Source organism: Dysidea avara, chromosome 4 (assembly GCF_963678975.1).
Source record: "Dysidea avara chromosome 4, odDysAvar1.4, whole genome shotgun sequence".
In the NCBI taxonomy this organism is placed as follows: domain Eukaryota; kingdom Metazoa; phylum Porifera; class Demospongiae; order Dictyoceratida; family Dysideidae; genus Dysidea; species Dysidea avara.
In genome coordinates, this window is record NC_089275.1 from 26,227,046 (window position 1) to 26,252,101 (window position 25,056).

General features: G+C 37.9%; 1 protein-coding gene and 1 long non-coding RNA gene across 2 annotated transcripts in view; one reads left to right on the forward strand and one right to left on the reverse strand.

Annotated features, from left to right (window-relative positions):
* LOC136254565 (adhesion G protein-coupled receptor L3-like) overlaps positions 1–25,056 on the forward strand; it is a 44,297-nt gene that overhangs the window by 13,592 nt on the left and 5,649 nt on the right. The window contains exons 5-17 of the mRNA XM_066047309.1: positions 291–362; positions 472–595; positions 653–805; positions 13,860–13,920; positions 16,120–16,225; positions 16,356–16,402; positions 16,541–16,670; positions 23,142–23,242; positions 23,551–23,662; positions 23,725–23,881; positions 23,935–24,004; positions 24,062–24,128; positions 24,183–24,280. Of these exons, the coding sequence (XP_065903381.1) occupies positions 291–362; positions 472–595; positions 653–805; positions 13,860–13,920; positions 16,120–16,225; positions 16,356–16,402; positions 16,541–16,670; positions 23,142–23,242; positions 23,551–23,662; positions 23,725–23,881; positions 23,935–24,004; positions 24,062–24,128; positions 24,183–24,280 (1,298 nt within the window). The remainder of the gene's footprint in view (positions 1–290; positions 363–471; positions 596–652; positions 806–13,859; positions 13,921–16,119; positions 16,226–16,355; positions 16,403–16,540; positions 16,671–23,141; positions 23,243–23,550; positions 23,663–23,724; positions 23,882–23,934; positions 24,005–24,061; positions 24,129–24,182; positions 24,281–25,056) is intronic.
* On the reverse strand, positions 13,635–15,820 carry LOC136254567 (uncharacterized). Its single transcript, XR_010700554.1, has 3 exons — positions 15,611–15,820; positions 15,089–15,541; positions 13,635–13,907 (listed from the first exon to the last, which is right to left on the reverse strand). It is a non-coding gene; the product is annotated as an uncharacterized lncRNA (long non-coding RNA).

Here is a 25,056-nt window from a genome sequence, read left to right on the forward strand (position 1 = left end):
TTATTGTAACTTGGGTTTATGATTGTGAAGTGCTGCTAAGAAATTTCCGCATTTCGCTGCAAGTACATAGTATTCAATGATTTACTAGAAATCAATTATTCTGGCATTATTTCTAGTTCATTTTGCACATACTCAAAATTATTGCAGCATAATCAACATATCTCTGATCTTAAAGTAGCAGATACACGTTGTATCATCGCTATAATTATTTATGCATTCCATATTTGTATGTGTTTGGTAATTACAAAACATACGTTGCACCTTATATGCACTGCATTATTTTATAATAGTCCCTTGCTGATGTATTGAATGTTTTGTTTGATGAAACCAATGATGTGTCCTTTGAACAGTTGACATATGAGGTTAGTTGAAACTATGTGCACATGCATGTTTGCATGTACTGTGTTTTGAAGTTGTATGTGATTGTGCATCTGCATTTACGTATGTGATTTATGTGGTGCTTTACTGTAGGATCGTACGCAACTTGGTGAACAATTGTTGGATTACACTGAGCACATTGGCTTGTTCTTAAGTGCCACACTAGAGACTGATGCTGATATGAATGTGATGGACAATTTCACTCATGAGAATATTGGTAGGGTACCCACATGTGTATATGCAACATATGATGGACCACATTGTTTGTGTGCAGTTGTTGCAGCACTAATCCCAACTGAAGAGCACTTAGAGAATAGGAGTGAAATAGAATTTCCTCCTCCACAAATATCCTTCTCATTGTTTGGTACAAGAACTCCTTCTATGAGAATACCGGCTCGAGCTGTTTTGAACCGGACACAGGAAGAGAGTAAGTATTTATCTATCTGATTCATAATGTAAACATACGTATGCGTTCCTCCATGGTGTCACTGTGCTTTTACAGATGACCTTCATTGGTATATGTGACCAGATCTGCAAGAACTGACCTCACTTGCTTTTATCAAGACACACGGTAGTGTGTCGTGCGGCCCAAGAAGCCGGCGCGCAACCCCGTGAGTATATTGACAGGAAGAAAGAAAATGCAATTTTCGCACCTCCGTAGCTCTGTGCTGCCTTGATGAAACAAGACGATTTTTGCTGTGGACACTCCCTCCACCTTCAGCACTCCACATTCCAAATTTGAGCGAAATCGCTTCAAGCGTTCCCGAGATATGCGACTTCAAAATTGGCTTAGTTTCTTCGTTGTTTTTTTTCTTCTTATTTTTCTTCCTCTTTTCGCACACTTACAAAAACTGCTATAAAACGCGAACGCGTTATCCGATTGCCTTGCAATTTGGCACACAGAGGGGGGTATAAAGGCGCATCTCGGTACCAACTTTGGCTGGAATACCATAAACAGGCAAAGAGTTATGAGCGATTATGTACGAAAAATAACACCAATATGTTGTCACGCCTACAAAGTAAACCGCGTATGGGAAGAAGCTGAAAATCGGTGGGTGAATAGGTTAACTATTGAACCTCAAACCTTTTGTGGTTTGAAAGAAATCGAGTTAAAAACCAGGAAGATACAGCGAACAAATCAACAGTGTGTAACAATTATGCAATCGAGATTAGCTATTTTTTTATATTTTATTATTATTATTATTATTATTATGCTTGCCACGCCTACCAGATAAACCACTTGGGGTAATGCTTTGAAAATCGCTGTACAGATGGAGTTATCATCTTAGAAAGGCTCTTCAATGGTGTAGAAGAATCAGACTTAAAGCCACGGAGTTATAACACGAAATCCAACTTGGTGTAGCAAGTGCGAGATCGAGATACTCTAATAGAGCAGTCATCCTAATAGAGCAGTCACCCTGAACAGAATTCAAGAGATCAGTTAGAAATAAGTAACCTGTATAGAGATCAGCTACAAACAAATCACCCTGTAGAGAGTTCAGCTACAAACAATTCACCCTGTTCAGACATCAGTTAGAAGAAGTTTTCTTGTAGAGAGTTCAGTTACAAACAAATCACCCTGTTGAAAGATCAGCTAGAAGATGTCACCTTGTAGATAGTTCAGTTACAAAGAAACCACCATGTAGAGAATTCAGCTACAAACTAGTGACCCTGTAGATACATCAGCTAGAAGAAGTTACCTTGTAGAGAGTTCAGCTACAAAGAAACCATTCTGTAAAGAGCTCCGCTGCAAACAAATCACCTATACAGAATTCAGCTACAAACAAATCACCCTGTAGAGAGATCAGCTAGAAGAAGTTACCTTGTAGATAGTTCAGCTACAAACAATTCACCCTGTACAGAGATAAGTAAGAAGAAGTTACCTTGTAGATCGTTCAGCTACAAACAGTTCACCCTGTAAAGAGATCAGCTAGAAGAAGTTACCTTGTAGAGAGTTCAGCTACAAAGAAACCATCATGTAGAGAATTCAGCCACAAACAAATCATGTATAGAGAGTTCAGCTACAAACAAATCTCCCTGTAGAGAGATCAGCTAGAAGAAGTTTCCTTGTAGAGAGTTCTGCTACAAACAAATCACCCTGTAGAGAGATCAGCTAGAAGAAGCTACCTTGTAGAGAGTTCAGCTACAAAGAAACCATCATGTAGATAGTTCAGGTACAAACAAATCACCCTGTAGAAAGATCAGCTATAGAAGAAATCACCTTGTAGAGAGTTCAGCTACAAAGAATCTATCATGTAGAGAGTTCAACTACAAACAAATCACCCTGTAGAAAGATCAGCTATAGAAGAAATCACCTTGTAGAGAGTTCAGCTACAAAGAAACCATCATGTAGAGAGTTCAGCTACAAACAAATCGGCCTGTAGAGAGATCAGCTAGAAGAAATTACCTTGTAGAGAGTTCAGCTACAAAGAAACCATCATGTAGAGAGTTCAGCTGCAAACAAATCACCTGTAGAGAGTTAAGCTACAAACAAATGTAGAGAGATCAGCTAGAAGAAGTCACCTTGCAGGGAGTTCAGTTGCAAAGAAATAAACCATGTAGAGAGTTCAGCTGCAAACAAATCACCTGTAGAGAGTTCAGCTAGAAACAAGTCACCCTGTAGAGAGATCAGCTAGAAACAAGTCACCTTGTAGAGAGTTCAGCTAGAAGAAGTCACATTGTAGAGCTACAAAGAAACTACCATGTAGAGTTCAGCTGCAAACAAATCACCCTGTAGAGAACTCAGCTACAAACAAATCGCCCTGTAGAAAGATTAGCTAGAAGAAGTTACCTTATAGGGAGTTCAGCTATGAACAGATCACCCGGTAGAGAGTTCAGCTACAAACAAATCACCCTGTAGAGAGTTAAGTTACAAAGAAACCACCATGTAGAGAGTTCAGCTGCAAAAAAATCAATCACTCTGTAGAGAGTTCAGCTAGAAGAAGTCACCTTGTAGAGAGTTAAGCTGCAAATAAATCACCCTGTAGAGAATTCAGCTACAAACAAATCACCCTGTAGAAAGATCAGCTAGAAGAAGTTACCTTGTAGAGAGTTCAGCTACAAAGAAACCACCATGTAGAGAGTTCAGCTGCAAACAAATCACCTGTAGAGGGTTCAGCTAGAAACAAGTCACCCTGTAGAGAGATCAGCTAAAAACAAGTCACCCTGTAGAGAGTTCAGCTAGAAGAAGTCACATTGTAGAGAGTTCAGCTACAAAGAAACTACCACGTAGAGAGTTCAGCTGCAAACAAATCATCCTGTAGAGAGTTCAGCTAGAAGAAGTCAACTTTTAGAGAGTTCAGCTACAAAGCAACCACCATGCAAAGAGTTCAGCTGCAAAAAACTCAATCACCTTGTAGAAAGATCGGCTAGAAGAAGTTACCTTGTAGAGAGTTCAGCTACAAAGAAACCACCATGTAGAGAGTTCAGCTGCAAACAAATCACCTGTAGAGAGTTCAGCTAGAAACAAGTCACCCTGTAGAGAGTTCAGCTAGAAGAAGTCACATTGTAGAGAGTTCAGCTACAATGAAACTCCCATGTAGAGAGTTCAGCTGCAAACAAATCACCCTGTAGAGAACTCAGCTACAAACAAATATGCAGTGTAAAAAGATCAGCTAGAAGAAGTTACCTTGTAGAGAGTTCAGCTACAACGAAACCACCATGTAGAGAGTTCAGCTACAAACAAATCACCTGTAGAGAGTTCAGCTAGAAACAAGTCACCCTGTAGAGAGATCAGCTAGAAACAAGTCACCTTGTAGAGAGTTCAGCTAGAAGAAGTCACATTGTAGAGAGTTCAGCTACAAAGAAACCACCATTTAGAGAGTTCAGCTGCAAACAAATCACCCAGTAGAAAGTTCAGCTATGAACAGATCACCCTGTTGAGAGTTCAGTTAGAAACAAGGAATCCTGTAGAGAGATCACCTAGAAGTATCGCCTTGTAGAGAGTTCAGCTACAAACAAATCACCTGTAGAGAGTTCAGTTACAAACAAATCACCCTGTAGAGAGATCAGCTAGAAGAAGTTACCTTGTAGGGATTTCAGCTACAAACAAATCACCCTGTAGAGAGTTCAGCTACAAAGAAACCATTCTGTAAAGAGCTCAGTTGCAAACAAATCACTTGTACAGAATTCAGCTACAAACAAATCACCCTGTAGAGAGATCAGCTAGAAGGTATTACCTTGTAGATAGTTCAGCTACAAACAAATCACCCTGTAGAAAGATCAGTTAGAAGAAGTTACCTTGGAGAAAGTTCAGCTACAAAGAAACCATTTTGTAAAGAGCTCAGCTGCAAACAAATCACCTGTACAGAATTCAACTACGAACAAATCACCCTGTAGAGAGATCAGCTATAAGAAGTTACCTTGTAGATAGTTCAGCTACAAACAAATCTCCCTGTAGAGAGATCAGCTAGAAGAAATTACCTTGTAGAGAGTTCAGCTACAAAGAAACCACCATGTAGATAGTTCAGCTACAAACAAATCACCCTGTAGAGAGAGCAATTAGAAGAAGTCACCTTGTAGAGTGTTCAGTTACAAAGAAACCACCATGGAGATTTCTGTAATGAATATATGTGACCGGATTTGCGAAAAGGGGTCTTCCACACACATCCAATTCCGTAAACGTTGGAGACCATAACTCAGTGTTCAAGTAACATATTAACCTGAAAATTTCACCATGTATTCGGCTATAGTGGTGCTCACCACTGCCCAAATATCAAGGCAATAGCTCTTTCCAATCTGAAGTTATCAATTGTCAAAATTGGCAAATTGGATGTGTGTGGAAGACCCCTTTTCGCAAATCCGGTCACATATGTATTATACAGTATATATATAATTTGTACATTTACTGATAAAATATTTAAAGTACATCTACTTCATCTTTTCTTCTTCCTGTAGTAAAGAAAAAAACATAGGTTAAAAAAGTCCCAAAGCTGGCCATAGGCCGGCTTTGGGGTATACAAATACAAAAAGAAATGAAATCTAATCCAAAACAGCCAAGCTGTAAAAAAGTGTGCGGCCCTCAGAAAGGCTATGGTGAAAAAAGATGTGAAATCCAAGGTGGCGGCCAAGAAATGGCTGTGATGGTAGGTTAATGGTAAAAATTTTAATAACGACAATTCAGGTGAATTTTTGTGCCAAGACCAAGCGGCACCAAATTCACCTGAATTGTTGTTATTAAAATTTGTACCATTAACCTACCATCACAGCCATTTCTTGGCCGCCACCTTGGATTTCACATCTTTTTTCACCATAGCCTTTCTGAGGGCCGCACACTTTTTTTACAGCTTGGCTGTTTTGGATTAGATTATATTATCTAGATAGCCAAAGGAATAGGCAACCAAACTTTCAGTCCTAGAAGATGAGAGCATTGGAAGCTACAGCACTACAAAGTGGTAACAACAGAAGATTGATTTGTACAGTGATAGCAAAGGCAGAAAATAAGCTACGGGTGTTTAATTAAACTGTCGTAACTTACAAATGTAGTCTTATACAGAGATGTAACTTATATCACCTCATTCCCCATAAACAGACAAATCCATTGCTATAAGTAACTTATGTCTTCTTATGACCAGGGAGAAGATAAATATGGGGTACCATTTGTGCCATAATAGTACAAAAACACCTTATTTATAAACTATAACCATACTTTATAAATCAATACACTACTTTATAAAGTATATACATATACTTTATAAATCATACACATACTTTATAAATCATAGACATATACTTTATAAATCATACTTATACTTTACAAATCATGCATATACTTTACAAATCATGCATATACTTTATAAACCATACACGTAATTTGTAAACTATTAACATATATACTTTATAAACATGATTTATTAGGCATTTAGTATTTCCACAAACACATGATATTATCGTTTGGTAATGATTGTCAATAATCGATACCTTTGCGCACGTGTAGAATAAATCCTCGCACGTGCAACCGAAAACAGGATAGCGGATGTCGTATCAGGTTATCACAAGCTTTGGAACAAGCGTTTTTCACATTTGCTGGGGCAATAGCACAAAACCAAGTACAAAACGTACAGATCTAGCATACAACAGTGTGGCTTCCTCCGCAAGCATCCATGTGATGCCACCAGTTGTCTTGGCTCCGGCTCCTCAAAGCGAAACTTGGACATCTCAACAAGATATCTAGCTACGTTATTGCCTGTGGTGTAGTATTGATGATTAATTTCCACTCAAATAAACAAAGCATTGGCTGACTTTCAACGTGGCTGGAACTCTGACACTCTGCGGTCAACTGAGGGTGACATAACTCCCATGCAATTGTACCTAGATGATTTACAGGCCACTGAGTGCAGCATCATACCTCAAAAAGTAATCTGGATTAACAAGCAGACTACAAGATTTAATGCCAGAGGAGACGGACCTTGTAGAGATTGTTGGCATGATTTTTTGTATGTCCTTTTAGCCACCAATATAACTGTACTGTAAGAAAAATGCAAACAGGTTGTTAATGAGCTTATTACCCCGGAACAGGTTGTACAGATTTTGAAAACAATTTTATGAGCAATGTAAATACTAGGACAACACTAATTTTACAAATCAACAGTAACACATGTCACCTATAATTGATATTGTATGTATATGTCGTAACAATGTGTACAATTTTATATACTTAGCACCTAATTTCTATTAAGAAATTTAACTTGTCTTAGAGTATTTCTGTTAAACTTCTCCATACCCCTGTGAGTTGAAAATGTTGAAAGCATTTTTCCAACAGTACAGTAAGTGTCATTAGCAACAGCCATGACATCATGAAATAGGATTCCCAGATCAACTGCTTCTTGTCTTATGAAGCATGCTTTCAATAATTTCTCTACATCAAATGCCTACTTTGAGAAATGTCGCAGGGCATCAGAATACACTTGTGATCTTCTGATATTGATCCTTTGAACATCCTCATTGTTTGAAGATTTTATTGTACGTAACTGATGTTGCTGAATCACATGCTTTATAACAGCACTATCAATAGGCCCTTCTCTGGTTCCCTGATAAGCATATCATTGTATTGGTAGCTAGAGGTGGCAGCAGTGGTACTGGTGAAAAAGGTACAAATAGTAACATAGAGGTTGCATTGGTATTGGAGATTGTGGTATATGTGATGGGGATTGTGGCATTGATGCAGAGTAAGTTTCCACAGGATTGTTCACTTCAATATCCCCTTGATCACCCTACATGAAGAATTAATTATGTAATCAGTTTGCAAATTAAATTATATGTGTACACCTCTACCCCTCTTCAGTGGTGTAGTAAAGGTCAGCTTGTGCCTGTATTTAATGTTTAGTTACGCTACCACTCACCTACTTATGTGGTCTGTTCCTCAGATCTTCATTCTTCACCTCCAGCAATCCATTGATTGAGGAGGGGGTTTGGTAAGTGCTAGGGGCCTCATCTGCCATGGTATATGGCCTACGCAAGGTTATGTAATTCCTGCGGGGCCAAAGTAAGAAGTACTTTTGGATTATTGATGCTTGGGTAATGAAAGGGTTTAGAGCAGAGAAGCGTCTCTGTCCTAAACTCTTTACAATAGAGGCAAACGGGAGAACCTAGTGGATAAGGCAGATATCCTAAGTGAGGCCCCTTGCTGTCTCAGACTCCTCTAAGGAGAATGGACGAACTGCTTATAGCAGCGGTAGGTGATGTGTTGACCTGCGGGTCACCACTAATTTGTGTCACATGGCTTTAGCCAGATTGTGACAGCATCAACACCTGTGCGCAGGTGATACAATGGTCAGGGCGTGACTGTTGTTCTCAGAGTTGTCAATATCCACTGTTGAGAGTGGCACTGTCTTAAATAGCATCAACACTTGATAGTAGCACTGTGGTTCCTCTATGGTGGTTAGCTGGTTGGTACTCTATAGCTGGGTCATGTTTGATAGTGTTCATGACAGAAAGTGTCTTCTGGTAGATGGGAGAGTGTCTCCTGATAGTGATCTGGATGGGAGAGCGTCTCCGGCTAGCAATCCAATTGGGAGAGCATCTCTAGTTAGCGATATGAATGGGAGAGCGTCTCCAATACTGATCTGGATGGTAGGGCGTCTTCGGCTAGTGATCTGGTTGAGAGAGCATCTCTAGTTAGCAATTTGGATGAGAAGGTATCTCCTGATACTGATCTGGATGGGAGAGACAAGCAGCTGTTAGCAACACTAATTGGTGCCACGTGGCTTTAGCCAGATTGTGACAGCATCAACACCTGTGCGCAGGTGATACAATAGTCAGAGCGTGACCATTGTTCTCAGAGTTGTCACAATCCACTGTTGAGAGTGGCACTGTCTGAAATAGCATCAACACTTGATAGTAGCACTGTGGTCCCTCTATGGTGGTTAGCTAGTTGGTACTCTATAGCTGGGTCATGTTTGATAGTGTTCATGACAGAAAGTGTCTTCTGGTAGATGGGAGAGTGTCTCCTGATAGTGATCTGGATGGGAGAGCGTCTCCGGCTAGCAATCTGGTTGGGAGAGCGTCTCTAGTTAGTGATTTGAATGGGAGAGCGTCTCCTAATACTGATTTGGATGGGAGAGCATCTTCAGCTAGTGATCTGGTTGAGAGAGCGTCTCTAGTTAGCAATTTGGATGGGGAGACATCTCCTGATACTCATCTGGGTGGGAGAGGCAAGCAGCTGTTAGCAACCTGGTTTCCTGATGACACTCTGAACTAGAGGGCCTGTCTGTGACTGCAGGCAGGATAAAAGAGCATCTCTCCTGACAAAAATTTAAACTGCGAGCATCCCTCAATAGCAATCTCTACTTGTGGTAGCAGCTGGCACAGTGAAGGAATCCAGTCAGACCTGCAGCTGAAGAACTCACAACAAAATGCATATAATAGCAAATAGTCTTTCATGTGAATATTTCTGAGTAACTGAATGCAGGCACAGTGAAGTACTGAGTACAACAACATTATGTGTCTACTTGCTCCACTGCTTACACTACAAATGTACATAAGTACCACTATTGACAGTGGAATACTAACTAGAATTGTTATCTGCTGGCATACAATGCCAATTAACATAGAGCACCTGCTTATAGTGAAGTTTGTGAACTGTTCAGTGGGTAGGGACAGGGTGGGGAGATTTCTTACAACAGGTATGAATTACTGCCAACGTGTTCTGCTCACGATGCTGCGCATGCGTTGTTCTTATTAGAGCCCACTGTTGCATGCTAATATTTTGGATACTTGCATGGCCTACGCTTCACAACATTAACTGTGTTTAATAACTTAAACTTTATTTAATGTTTAGTTACGCTACCACTCACCTACTTATGTAGTCTGTTCCTCAGATCTTCATTCTTCACCTCCAGCAATCCATTGATTGAGGAAGGGGTTTGGTAAGTGCTAGGGGCCTCATCTGCCATGATATATGGCCTACGCAAGGTTATGTAATTCCTGCGGGGCCAAAGTAGGAAGTACTTTTGGATTATTGATGCTTGGGTAATGAAAGAGTTTAGAGCAGAGAAGCGTCTCTGTCCTAAACTCTTTACAATAGAGGCCATAGGTAGGTCACAATATATTATATATATATATATTGTGATCTACCTCCCCAAGCATCAAGGTTATTTATTTAATTTAGACCACGCAATGTGCAGAAATTTGATGGTGACAACATCTAGTAATATGCACGATAAGCTATGCTTGCAACATGCAGAAGATGATGTGCAAACCGAGCCACGGTAACATACGAAACAAGCAGTGGAAGTGACATACGTTGGTATACAAACAAGCAAGCAAACTAACATGCAACTAACAACACAATGGTGTGTCCCATGCCAATTGCCTAGTAAAATTGTGGAGCACATCCTAACCATAGAACTACAGATATATAACGCAGACACTGTATCATGTACACATTGGAACAAGCACCATGTTTTGAAATGATTCCTATTGCGATTGTATAGGTTGAAGCTTCCTTTAATAACAATAAAATGGACTTTTCTTTGTGACTATTATAAGACTCAAGGGTATGGTGTGCAAGAAGCTGACACAACACGGTGAAACTGCTATGCAAAGTTCTAATATGCACCTGGCTGCTTTTCTGCATACAATTTATGATTACCGTTTTTTTTTTTTTTGTATGAATTACTGCCAACATGTTCTGCTCACGATGCTGCGCATGCGTTGTTCTTATTAGAGCCCACTGTTGCATGCTAATATTTTGGATACTTGCATGGCCTACGCTTCACAACATTAACTGTGTTTAATAACTTAAAGTTTATATAAATAATATTGTGCCCAACTGGCTAGAGAGGCGAGCCACCTGCTTTGGAGTCCATTAAAAGATGAGCTTTGTGATGGTATAGTTAATGATTTTGCACCAACACCTGTCACTTGCAGGTACAGAAATGAAAAATTTGGATCATTTTGCATTTTTCCTTGAAAAATTGACCAAATTTCACATTCAACATCATTGTCCATCATCTCTGATGTGAGGTGTAGCTTATACCAATTAGACCATTTTTTGCCAAAATAAAAACATAAAGAGGTAAAAGCATATTAATAATGTATTCAAGTTTGGCTCTGGCTAGTTGTAGAAAGAACATGCATACTCTAAACTACTAATAATGTATGTTACTACTTAGGGCCATTACAGAAAGACCTGAAAAGTAGTCAAATGTTTGTGTACAAGAACTCCACAATCAGCCATGCCAAAATGGTCCATATCTTCTATTGCGAACTGCGATGGCCCTTGCCCAAAGCTCATCGAAAATTATCTATTTGGACACTCTACTACATCTTTCATAAGAGAACAGCCATTGATTTTTAAAAATATTTTCAATTCAATACGTTAGCCACAAGGTCACATTCTTTGACTTTGAACCTAGTGCTATTAACTATTAACGCATTTAGGCCACACTCTCCTTTTTTGTGGTTGCACCAATGTTATGGAACTCTACGCCATTGGCAGTTTTGTCTCAGCTGACTGCAGGAAGTTTTGCGTATAGGCTTAAGCATTTAGTTTGTAATTGTGTGGTCTTTTGTGTGATTGTTAAATATAGCTAGTTAGTGTAAGTAGTTTATTTTGGTTTTGTATTTGTGTCTAATAATAATTATATAATTGTACCTAATACTGTAGTTTCCTTTTTTCTTGGGCATACCATCTGTGCTGATTGCCCAGTAACAAGGATATACCGAGGGAGTTTCAGGAAACCCCTTTGGATTTTACACAGTACTTGAAAAATAAAGAAATTGAAACTTCAGGTTTTTGGAATGTGGAATCCATCATGGAACAGGACTTTTACATAGTTAAATAATAGTTTCTATCATGATGGCAACACCTGCAGCATTGTTCTGAATTATGATTTTGGTGAAAAGATTGAGATACTCTAATAAAGCAGTCAGATAATATAAACTACTCTAATGTAACAGTCACTTAGCTGTAGGGGAAACTCTTTTCAAAATTACTGCGTACACCCCTGCAGTAATCATAAACAGATGAACTGTATGTGTGTATGTATGTTCTGTGTTGGGGACCACCTTGTACAGGCTATCTAGCCTTTTGTGTTAGCTACCCTTCTTCAGAGAAATAGAGCAGGCTTCTTTTACCCCTACTACTGGGAATGGGAAAAGAAGCCATAGTTTTCTATAAATGTTTGGCTGATCTACTGTTTCGTCGAGATTCAACTGCATACAGCTATACTCTGGCCTGCACAATGTCCTTTTCTTTGTTGCCCTCAACAACAGTGTGTATCCGTGGTAGTAGGTCCATCTTGCTACGATCTGCTAACATCTCTCCAGAGATGGGCCACTGTGATGAAAACAGGGACTACTGAGTCCAACCTTCTGTCTCTTAGTTGTCCAGCACATGCCAACTAGTGCTCGGGATGGTGGCAAGGGCAGTCCATCTAGCCCGGAAATAACAATAAAAAACAATAATACTATAAGTAACACTTTACATTCCATTCACCCCAATTCGGGTTAGTTAATTAACTGGCCTCAAACAGGCAACTCCAAAAGTAACACATGTAACAACTTGGTTAAATACCTTGTTGACGAAGTAAGAGCCAGAGTTATGAAAGCGTTGGTAGCAACTAACAATGGCCGAGTGAGGTGGACCTCAGAGCCGAGATCGACTGTTGGACCATGGATCCAGTCTGTGGTACACATTGCTGTGACGTAGTTGGTTCTGTGCTATATAGCCCCAGCGAATGTTAAAAACACTTGTTCCAAAACTTGTGTGACCCGGTAAGACCCGCTTTAAAAGCTGCACGTGCGAAGATTTATTCTACACGTGCGCAAAATTATTTTATCGATTACTGACAATCGTTACCAAACGATAATATCATGTGTTCGTGATTGCTTATTGAAATGCTAAATGCATAATAAATCATGTTTATAAAGTATGTTAATAATTTACAAATTACGTGTAAGTATATGTATGATTTATAAAGTATATGCATGATTTGTAAAGTATAAGTATGATTTATAAAGTATATGTCTATGATTTATAAAGTATGTGTATGATTTATAAAGTATATGTCTATACTTTATAAAGTAGCATATTGATTTATAAAGTATGGTTATAGTTTATAAATAAGGTGTTTTTGTACTATTTTGGCACAAATGGCACCCCATAGATAAAGCTGTAGTAAAAGATGAGAATGAACCACATGTCCAAAGTAACACTCATAACTTGCTTCCTCCTGTGAGTTGAACAGTTTCAAACTTTTCTTGCTTTGGGGAATATGCTGGTACTAAGGTTTTTGCTATTAGCACCTTTTGTTATTGTTGTAAAATAAGAACAAATAATGTATAAAAATTTCACCATTGTGTTACCACAATGTTGTAAATTAGGTTTGTGGGATTCTAGTTCCCTGCATGATTTCTGCAAAAGCCATTAATGTGGTATTTTATTATTTCCAAATATTAATTTTGTTTGCAGTTTTAAGATTTTTTATTCTATTCTGATAAGCGCTAGGCTGTTTCTTAGCTGTGTCCAACATCCAGTACAATTATTCTTTACCTTACAGTTGGGTGTAATGATGGACTGGAGCAATAGCAGTGAAGTTTCTTGCTTAATGAAATTGGTATTAAGCTAGAAACTTTGCAATTACTTGAGTAATGTTCAAAAACCTAACACCTCCTGCATCTTGTTAGTTGTATGTAGGTATTCTGTCATAGTAAAATATATCCCTAATATGCCACCATAGGGAAATGTTTAAAAATACAACAATTGGTTTGTTCTGGCTCCTAAGAAATCCCTTTATTAATGAAATGTTCTGGTGTCTATTGTTTAATCAGCTTTGCATACACTACAAAATATTTTTGCATTATATAGGCCTGTTTAATGGAAGTGGAAAATACAATAACACAATGAAGAAGTATATATAGAATCAATTCAACTATTTGAGTATTTACAGTACATACTACATACCTATATGTATGTCTTGTATCAAAAGTGTTGTGACACTGTAAACAGCTATTCTAGATGGAATTCTGTTTCTTCATAGAAAAGAGAGCTCCAGTTATCAACATCATTAGTAGGAATTTGCACCTGGCTACACAGGAAGGGTAAGTAATTACTCATACAGTACAGGACAATAAAGGTATGTATTTTCTGTTAAAGAACACCAAAAGCCAAAACTGTATAATTTTTATGTGACCGATCTGCAACAACCCGACATAATGGCGCATTTTTCAAATTCTTTATTGTTGAATATTTATAATATACTTAGCCAAGTGTATGCTCTGGCCAAGTTTCAGCCTCATATGGCAACAACTTTTGGAGTTACAGCTCTACAAAGTAGCAACAACAGAAAGATCAATTTGTACAGCAAGTATTGGGAAAATAAATTACATGCGCTTACACAAATGGCTGTAACTTACAAATACAATGCAGTACAGAGTTGCAACTTGTACCATTGTGTTCGCCATGAATAGGGGAGTCCATTACTGGGTAAGTTGTTTCTTCTATTACCATTTTTCACTGCATACAGAGATGAAATCAGTGAAGAAAAATCGATCGCATACGATCGTTTCGACGTGACATAAACAAATGCCCATAACTTACGTATCCTTTAGTGTACTGCAACAAAACAAAGATGTTTGAATTCCTCTTGAGTAGGCGAATAAGATGATATCCAGGATTGTATCATAAGACCCTTCCTTCACAAAGAACAAAGCATTTAAACATTTTACGAATTTTTTCCGATTACGCAAATATTTTACCCATTGCAAATCAATGGCTTATACTAAAAATTTAGACTTGCACCATTATGTTGGGTTTTCGCAGATCCGGTCACATATTAATCTAAGCACAATGATTTAGAAGTATTGGTTCACTTGAATTATAAGATTAAATACAGTAGTATACTGCACTTGCAATGGCACTACTTGTGAGCATGGCAGCTCTTGATTGTAAGTGATTTGTGCCATTACTCTGCTATTCATAAAGGTGCATGTTTATAAAACAATAAGGTGAGTGTATTAATATGCATTTAATGATGTCTTATCTGTGCATGCTTCTCCTTGGCTTCGACTTTGGCCTATTCTACAGATCCGACACTGCCATAGGTCTATGCTTGCAGCAAATGTACATGTCAACATCTATGTAGTTTTACTATATGTTAGCAGTGATTTGTTGTTAAATAATTGGCTATAAAAAATCAGTCACCAGGAGTAGAATACGAGGTGGAATAATACCTGTAGCAAAAGTTCAAGTGTTTTAACAACAACTTACAGTATTCAGTCCAGGTTTGCAAAGCTGGCTTCAGTAAGTTACTTGCTTGAGCACCATTGTAGCCTATCGAATATTTGCACTAGTACTTCACAACACTTGTTCTTTTGAGCACAATGCTTTGATTGTTTGGGTAGCGTTGCTCACACATGTATTCAAGAACAATGCTGCATTTTATCTGTACCACAAATGTTTGAAACTGCCTGAAACAGTCTCAGTGAGTTGCCACAAAACTTTAATAATCTGTGAAACTATGGATTTTATACTGACTAGCTTATGTAACTCACTTGCCAACTTATTCACTGTTGCATTTAGACAGCACAACAGGATAATTGACTGGAGCTGCATGCATTTGTACTTTTCTTTGTACTGCTGCATCTGTCACTGGAGATACATGATGTTATACATGGCCAATTCTTTCACTGAAAATTGTTATTTGCATGGTGAAAGAGGCGCCTACATGAAGTAGAGTGGTACAGTAGCTACCTGTGTATCTTTAATCAGTAGCCATGGCTTTACTCTAACCTGAAAGCATTGATTTGTGGTCCAAAATTTCCCATGACTTTATCCTAGGCTTTGCCAGAATTGTTCATGAATCTCCAGATCCAGCTCCATTGTCTTGGGTCTCTTACATGATTTACTTAAACAAGTATCACACTCCTCTACAAACTACTGTATTGTGTTACATAAAGAATAGTTAAGCAAGCTGGATGTGTGGTTGTTTAATTAATTTTATAGATGTGGTAGACAAACAAGTGGTAGAAAAAATTTGCCTAGGGGACCATCATGATATAAAGTGGTGAAGCAAGGGCTATTATCACTTAACATGCAAACCTAATTCCTACTTTAGTCATGCTGGGTAACTGACATTTATATCAGCTAAAGAAGGGATCAATTTGTACATGTCAGACAATGATAAACATACCTTATTTCATCTCTTTTTATTGTAAAGAATTGCTAAATTCCTAATTTTCCTTCCATTTGCATGTACAGAAGTTTGTTAAATCACTTAATTATTTATTTTTGTATTGTAGGAAACTTTTAGAAAGCTTAGTAATCTCTGGTAAGATATCCAGGACACTATCATCTCAGATAAATCTTCATGAAGGAAATGCATCATTGAGATTTTATGTTCCACTGGTACGTATACATGCAAGAGAATTAATACACAAATCGTATTGTTATTTTATGTACAGTATGTTGAAATGTGTTCAAGTTAATTATACTAAGCTGATTAATATACCGGTAAAATTTCTTATTGTCTATATAGAGGGATAATCAGTCTAATGCTACTTGCCATTTCTTTAATATTTCGAGGTATGTTATATCTGTATAATTTCATGTTGCTTGTGTTATAATTGTTATTATGTAATGGACACAATTGAATTACAGTATTAATTAATTAATAGGCCAGGGGCCTTTGACAATGTCCATATCTAGTTTCTAATTATATAGGAATAATAGTGAACGTGGTCATTTTTCACAAGAAGGTATTACTTCTACTACTCATGATGGTTCATTTGTTCAGTGTTCCTCTAATCACTTAACAAGTTTTGCTATTCTAGTTGATGTGTCAGGGCAAACTGTAAGTATCATTTTAACAACTGTGTACTACTAGTATTCACGTTATAAGATAAGTAGAATTACTTGAATGTAATGCAATAATTATATCCAAACTTTGCTTGTAGTCAAAGAAATACTTTTTAAACCAGGCGTGCGCCCACAGCCGGCCAAAGGCCGGCTGTGGGCACGCGCCTGGTTTACTGAAACTGTTTTCGTAAAAGTGTGTGTGTGTGTACCTATCTACATATCTACCTATCTACCTATCTATGTTTGTCCGTACGCACCCACGTGAGCAAAATCGTTTAATAACGGTAAAAGCAGCTTTTACATAAGAAGTAAAAGTGAAATGAAGTCTGTAGTGAACTTCTGCACAGGTGAACTTTGCTCTGAGGTGGTTTCTTTTCGGCAGACTGAAATACGGGTGTGGTGACTTTCCTCAGACTACCTTCCCCTTGAGGTTTTCAGGCATTTAACAACTGAAAAACAATGGTGCAGGCCTTGTACACTACCAGGAATAGCCTATCGCTTCGAGTTGAAAGGGGGCGTATCCCTTACCTATGCGGACGAAAATGAAGAGCAGCTTTGAGGCTTTGTCGAGAGAATTTGAGGGAAAAACACGTTAGTCACACTATAAAACAGTTTAGAAGATAGTTCTGTGCGTAATATGTTGGTAAAAACGATCTGTTTAACAAGTGCTTCCTTAGCAGTGCATAGCAACGTAATTGAACAAATTACGATTATTTCATGAATTATGAGAATTAGCTAATAATATTATTGCACAATCCAAAACAACCCTATTGTAAAGTAGTAATACATAGTTGGTTAATTCATAGTAGCATATACTGTCTATAGTTAATTCCAGATGAGTTAGCTAGCTGCATGGCGCCTGGTTTTTAGAAGTAGCACAACATCAACTTGTTTCATCACTTGGGTATTCACGTAAATCCCAACTCTTATCTGCAGGTATGTCAGGATGTTTCAGTGTATAGTGTAGTGGTATGGATATTATTTCCAAATAATTGTGAGCATATAATAATGAGGTAAAAGAAGCTAGAATTATTCTGACAATTTGAAGCAGGTTTAGAGTTTAATTGGCATAATCTACATACATTTGATCGAGATGTTATAAAAGAGCACTCTAACAGAATTGTTATTCTTTACTCTATTGCAACAGTCACTGAATGTCTTGTCAACTAAAATTTCTACTTAAAGAACAGAAGTTTACTGCTTGTTAAACATTACCTTATACCTGGTTAAACTATTAAGAGGATACTGTGGCACATCTAAATCTATTGTAGTAATGGAGTTAGCATTAATACAGCTTCTCTAAATGGTTTGTACAGTATCATACATATATATCAAGACACACGGTAGTGTGTCGTACAGCCCAAGAAGCCGGCATGCAACACCCGTGTGTATATTGACAGGAAAAACCAAAACACAATTTTCACACCCCCATAGCTCTGTGCTGCCTTGATGAAACAAGACTATTTTTGCTGTGAACATGCACTCCACCCTCAGTACTCCACATTCCAAATTTGAGCGAAATTGCTTCAAGCATTCCCGAGATATGCAACTTCAAACATTGGCTTAGTTTGTTGGGTTTTTTTTTCTTATTATTTTTCTTCTTCTTTTCGCACACTTACAAAAATTGCTATAAAACACGAATGCAATATCCGATTGCCTTGAAATTTGGCACACAGAAGGGAGTATAAAGGCGCATCTCTGTACCAACTTTGGCTGGAATACGATAAACAGGCAAAGAGTTATTAGAGATTATTTACGAAAAATAACACCAATATGTTGTCACGCCTACAGGGTAAACCACTGATGGGAAGAAGCTGAAAATCGGTGGGTGAATAGGTTAACTTTTGAACCTCAAACCTTTTGTGGTTTGAAAGAAATTGAGCTAAAAACCAGGAAAAAACCAACAGTGTGTAACAATTTTGCAATCGAGATTAGCTAATAAAAAATGACTACTTTCCACACCTATCAGAAAAACCGCTTGAAGTAATGCTTTAAATTCGCTGTACAGATGGAGTAATCATCTTAGAAAAGCTCTTCAATGGTGTAGAAGAATCAGACTTAAAGCCATGGAGTTATAACACGAAATCCAACTTGGTAAAGCAAGTGTGAGATCGTATAATAGGGCAGTCATCCTAATAGAGCAGTCACCCTGAAAAGAATTCAAGAGATCAGCTAGAAACTAGTAACCTGTATAGAGATCAGCTACAAACAAATTGCCCTGTAGAGAGTTCAGCTACAAGCAATTCACCCTATAGAGAGGTCAGCTAGAAGAAGTTACCTTGTAGGGAGTTCAACTATGTAATTCAGCTAGAAGAAATCACCTTGTAGAGAGTTCAGCTACAAAGAAACCACCATGTAGAGAGTTCAGCTACAAACAAATCGACCTGTAGAGGGATCAGCTAGAAGAAGTTACCTTGTAGAGAGTTCAGCTACAAAGAAACCATCGAGTTCAGCTGCAAACAAATCACTTGTAGAGAGTTCAAGTACAAACAAATCACCCTGTAGAAAGATCAGCTAGAAGAAGTCACCTGGTAGAGAATTCAGCTACTAACTAGTGACCCTGTAGAGATATCAGCTAGAAGAAGTTACCTTATAGAGAGTTCAGCTACAAAGAAACCATCATGTAGAGAGTTCAGCTGCAAACAAATAACCTGTTAAGAGTTCAGCTACAAACAAATCACCCCTTAGAGAGATCAGCTACAAGAAGTTACCTTGTAGAGAGTTCAGCTACAAACAATTCACCCTGTACAGAGATCAACTAGAAGAAATTACCTTGTGAAGAGTTCATTAACAAACAAATTACCCTGTAGAGAGATCAGCTAGAAGAAGTCACCTTGTAGAGAGTTCAGCTACAAAGAAACCATCATGTAGAGAGTTCAGCTGCAAACAAATCACCCTGTAAAGAATTCAGCTACAAACAAATCACCCTTTAGAGAGATCAGCTAGAAGAAGATACCTTGTAGAGAGTTCAGCTACAAAGAAACCATCGAGTTCAGCTGCAAACAAATCACTTGTAGAGAGTTCAAGTACAAACAAATCACCCTGTAGAAAGATCAGCTAGAAGAAGTCACCTGGTAGAGAATTCAGCTACTAACTAGTGACCCTGTAGAGATATCAGCTAGAAGAAGTTACCTTATAGAGAGTTCAGCTACAAAGAAACCATCATATAGAGAGTTCAGCTGCAAACAAATAACCTGTTAAGAGTTCAGCTACAAACAAATCACCCCTTAGAGAGATCAGCTACAAGAAGTTACCTTGTAGAGAGTTCAGCTACAAACAATTCACCCTGTACAGAGATCAACTAGAAGAAATTACCTTGTGAGGAGTTCATTAACAAACAAATTACCCTGTAGAGAGATCAGCTAGAAGAAGTCACCTTGTAGAGAGTTCAGCTACAAAGAAACCATCATGTAGAGAGTTCAGCTGCAAACAAATCACCCTGTAAAGAATTCAGCTACAAACAAATCACCCTTTAGAGAGATCAGCCAGAAGAAGTTATCTTGTAGAGAGTTCAGCTACAAACAAAGTACCCTGTAGAGGGATCAGCTAGAAGAAGTTACCTTGTAGAGAGTTCACTTACAAAGAAACCATCATGTAGAGAGTTCAGCTGCGAACAAATCGCCTGTACAGAATTCAGCTACAAACAAGTGATCCTGTAGAGAGATCAACTAGAAGAAGTTACCTTGTAGAGAGTTCGGTTACAAAGAAACCATTCTGTAAAGAGCTCAGCTGCAAACAAATCACCTGTACAGAATTCAGCTACAAACAAATCACCCTGTAGAGGGATCAACTAGAAGAAGTTACCTTGTAGACAGTTCAGCTACAAACAATTCACTCTGTACAGAGATCAGTTAGAAGAAGTTTCCTTGTAGAAAGTTCAACTACAAACAAATCACCCTGTAGAAAGATCAGCTAGAAGAATTCACCTTGTAGATATTTCAGCTACAAAGAAACCACCATGTAGAGAGTTCAGTGCAAACAAGTCACCCTGTAGAAAATTCAGCTACAAACAAATCACCCTGTAGAAAGATCAGCTAGAAGAAGTTACCTTGTTGAGAGTTCGGGTACAAAGAAACCATTCTGTAAAGAGCTCAGCTGCAAACAAATCACCTGTACAGAATTCAGCTACAAACAATTCACCCTGTAGAGAGATCAGCTAGAAAAAGTCATCTTGTAGATAGTTCAGCTACAAACAAATCACCCTGTAGAGAGATCAGCTAGAAGAAGTCACCTTGTAGAGTGTTAAGTTACAAAGAAACCACCATGCAGAGAGTTCTGTAATAAATATATGTATTATATATATATAACTTGTACATTTACTGATAAATTCAGAAATATTTAAAGTATTTAACATCTGCTTCATCTTTTCGTTTTCCTGTGGTAAAGAAAAACGATAGGTTAAAAAAGCCCCAAAGCTGGCCATAGGCCGGCTTTGGGGTATACAAATACAAAAAGAAGTGAAATCTAATCCAAAATAGCCAAGCTGTAAAAAAAGTGTGCGGCCCTCTAAAAGGCTATGGTGAAAAAAGATGTGAAATCCAAGGTGGCGGCCAAGAAATGGCTGTGATGGTAGGTTAATGGCAAAAAATTTAATTACAACAATTCAGGTGAATTTGGTGCCGAATCCTAGTGGAGGAAGCAATGCAAATTCACCTGAATTGTCGTAATTAAAATTTTTACCATTAACCTACCATCACAGCCATTTGTTTGCCGCCACCTTGGATTTCACATCTTTTTTCACCATAGCCTTTTTGAGGGCCGCACACTTTTTTTACAGCTTGGCTGTTTTGGATTAGATATATATATATATCGTGCTTTGCCTGTATATATGCACTCGTGCCCGTGGTGTAACTATTACATATAGTATATTAAAAATTATAAATTTGAAAATGAAGTAGGAACCCAAGCGATAAAAAGTAGTGAAACAAGAGATGAACAATGATAGCTATTACAGTATAGCTCAGTGGGAAATACTTACTTTGGCATTGTATAACAATTATTTTGTGTTCAATGCCAAGGTAGGATTTCCCACTGAGCTATACTGTAATAGCTACCATTGTTCATCTCTTATTTCACTACTTTTATAGCTTGGATTTCTACTTCATTTTTAAAATTTATATTTTTTAATATACTAGTTTGTTTAGTTTCTTTGATAAAGCATACGGCTAGCTATAAACATGTGACTGTTCTATTAGGGGGACTACTGTATTGGAGTATCTCGAGTCAGCCTGCAAAGATGTGTGCTTGCCCAAAAAAGGTGTGGTCATCGTGGTTTTGATCAATTCATCCAGTATTAGATAAGAGAATCTCAAATCCGAGTTCGAATCAACCTACCAACTTGAAGGTGTGTGGTCACAAATACAGCTAGTGTAAAAGGGGCGTAGCCTCCATCGATAGATCGATAATTCGTAGAATAAAGAATGGGCGTGATGTTGTGACATATCGTGGAGTACCGGTACCTCCGTACAGTAGCATAGTCTAAGCGCCTTAAATAATTAGTGTGGTGTCTATTATGTTGCTTAAAGAAAGTGTTGATATGGAAAATTAACACCTTGATATGGTTTTGTTGGATGAAGAAGACAAGCAGCCTGATTGAAGATAAAAGAAAGACAAGGCACACAGGGCGTACACTCGTCGGAACCCCAAAAGGCGTATCCCACCAGTGAGTTTGTTGTTGTGGCGTAAAATGGTGACCGTGCGCTGCTTCGTTTGGGCTCTAGATTTGCGACTGTGGTCAGTGAGTGAGTGAGTGAGTGAGTTAGTGAGTGAGTGAGTAAGTGAGTGAGTGAGTGAGCGAGGGAGTGAGTGAGTGAGTGAGTGAGTGAGTGAGTGAGTGAGTGAGTGAGTGAGTGAGTGAGTGAGTGAGTGAGTGAGTGAGTGAGTGAGTGAGTGAGTGAGTGAGTGAGTGAGTGAGTGAGTGAGTGAGTGAGTGAGTGAGTGAGTGAGTGAGTGAGTGAGTGAGTGAGTGAGTGAGTGAGGCAGTGAGACGAAATTTTGAGTTTTGAAGATTTAAAAAAAATTCTATATCCAGCCGCCAGTAAGCATTTTCTTGTTTTTAATGCTACATTTGATGCTAGATGGACTAATATTATTCTGTAAGGTGATTTTCGTCATGTAAGAAGTTTCTAAGCTAGTTTTTAAAGGCGGTATTTTTGGCGGCACGTGTCATTTCAGAGGATTCCTACTTAAACAGTACTACTGTACTGTTTGATATATTTATTTTTAGTTGAGTAGTTACAGAGCTAAACTTTAAAAGTGGGAGGAGGGTATTTGTCCCAAATGCTCCATGTTAGATTCGCCATTGGAAACTTAATAGTATCCACACATTATTTACAGAAATAGCATAAATCAACAAAAGAACATTCACCTACCCTAACAAAGCAATTGTTTGTTAGTTACTGTATAAATAAGATGGTTATAATTATTGGCTTTGTTTCACACATTTTCTCATATTTTCTATGGATAGAATGATAATCAAAGCACAGGCCTGAAAATTGTCAGTTATATTGGATGTGCAGTATCTATTGTTTGCCTACTGATTGCAGTTTGTATGCTAATAGCCTTCAGGTGAGTATTCATACAATGATTAATAGATACATGTGTGACCGAATTTGACAAAACAAGGCTTCCACACATCCACTTTTATGGTTTTGAAGCACCATAACTCAATGTTGGAGTATGCCATTACTTTCAAATTTTGACCTGGTGTTTTACAATGCTATGGAAGAACTGTGTGAAAATGGTAGGTCAATAGCTTACTGAATAGTCATGTTACATTTTGTTAAATTTAGAAAATTGGATGTGTGTGGAAGCCTTGTTTTGTCAAATTCTGTCACATATTTACTGTTGTGTTGATTTCTTTTGTTTTCAAACAGGAAGAAAATCTTTAATCAGGAGCAGCACTTTTTACACTTGAACCTTTCTATTTCACTACTAATAGGACTTGTAATATTTGTTAGTGGTATTGAAACAGCTAGCGATTACAGAGTAAGCAGCATAATTTTCCATTGTTAGCTACCTACATATTATGGAATGTTCTTCTGGTTAAGACTAGCTGTTTGATTGTGGCTATCTTACTTCACTACTTCTTCATGGCTGCATTCAGCTGGATGCTTTGTGAAGGAATCCTATTGTTTATTATGCTCAAATTTGTATTCTACCATGGATTTTTGAAGTCTAAAATATTTTTTCTTTTGCTTGGTTGGGGTGAGTGAATCATTTGAACTGTACATCACACATAACGTGATACTACAATATAGGACTTCCTCTTCCCATTGTAATTGTATCAGCTGCTGTATCCCATGAACAATATGGTATTGGTGATGCAATGTAAGATGAAGGAGACAAATGTATTACACCACAATTAGTTTGATATTCCACCTCTAGATGTTGGATATCTGAAGAAAATGGTGCTATTTGGGCTTTTATTGGTCCCATATTGCTGATCATATTGGTAATATAATGGATTTATAAATGTCAAATGTAAACTTTTAAATTTTTCATGTAGATTAACAGCTTTTTCCTGGTTGTGACTATGCATGAAATTTTTAAAAGCAGTCGTGGAATTTTGACAACTAGTGATGTCACAAAGTTGGGCACTGCAAAGTAAGAGTGTACATACTTTGGGTATGAAAACATATTGTTTGTGCAGTTAAAGGTGCAACGCTTGTAGCTAGATGAGGGTTCTAATCCCACATACCTTGATCTGTTGTTTTCCTCTGTGCCTGTAAGGCTCAGTTACTGCAAGGCTACATACACCTACATATGTGACCGAATCTGACAAAACGAGGCTTCCACACACATCCACTTTTGTACTTTAATGCACCATACCTCAATTTAGGAGTATTCCATTAGTTACAAATTTTGACCTGGTATTTCACAATGCTATGGAAGTAGGCTTAAACCAATTATACTTTGAAAATAGCCTATTATGCTTTTGAACAGTGCTAAAAAATCCAGCCTATTATGCTCAAAATTATGCTCTCAAAATCAAGATTATGCTGACTGTTTTATTAGGCATTTCCTGACTGCTGTATTAGAGTAAGTGACTGCTCTATTAGAGTAAGTGACTGCTCTATTAGAGTAAGTGACTGCTCTATTGGAGTATCTCGATCTTATTACCATAAAGGGTGAATAATCAGTCAAAGAAATAGTAAAACTGATAGCACATCAAGGTTTTTTGATATGAAATGTAGTACTAATGTGCAGTTTGTTCATGTTGTACGGTATTTTTGGTACGTACATTGCGCATTTTAATTAAAATTCTCGAAAATCGCCCTATTATGCTGGCATAATGCTTGATGCTTTTGCCAGCCTATTATACTTGAAATTATGCCAGCATAATTGGCGCAAGCCTATATGGAAGAATTGTGTAAAAATTT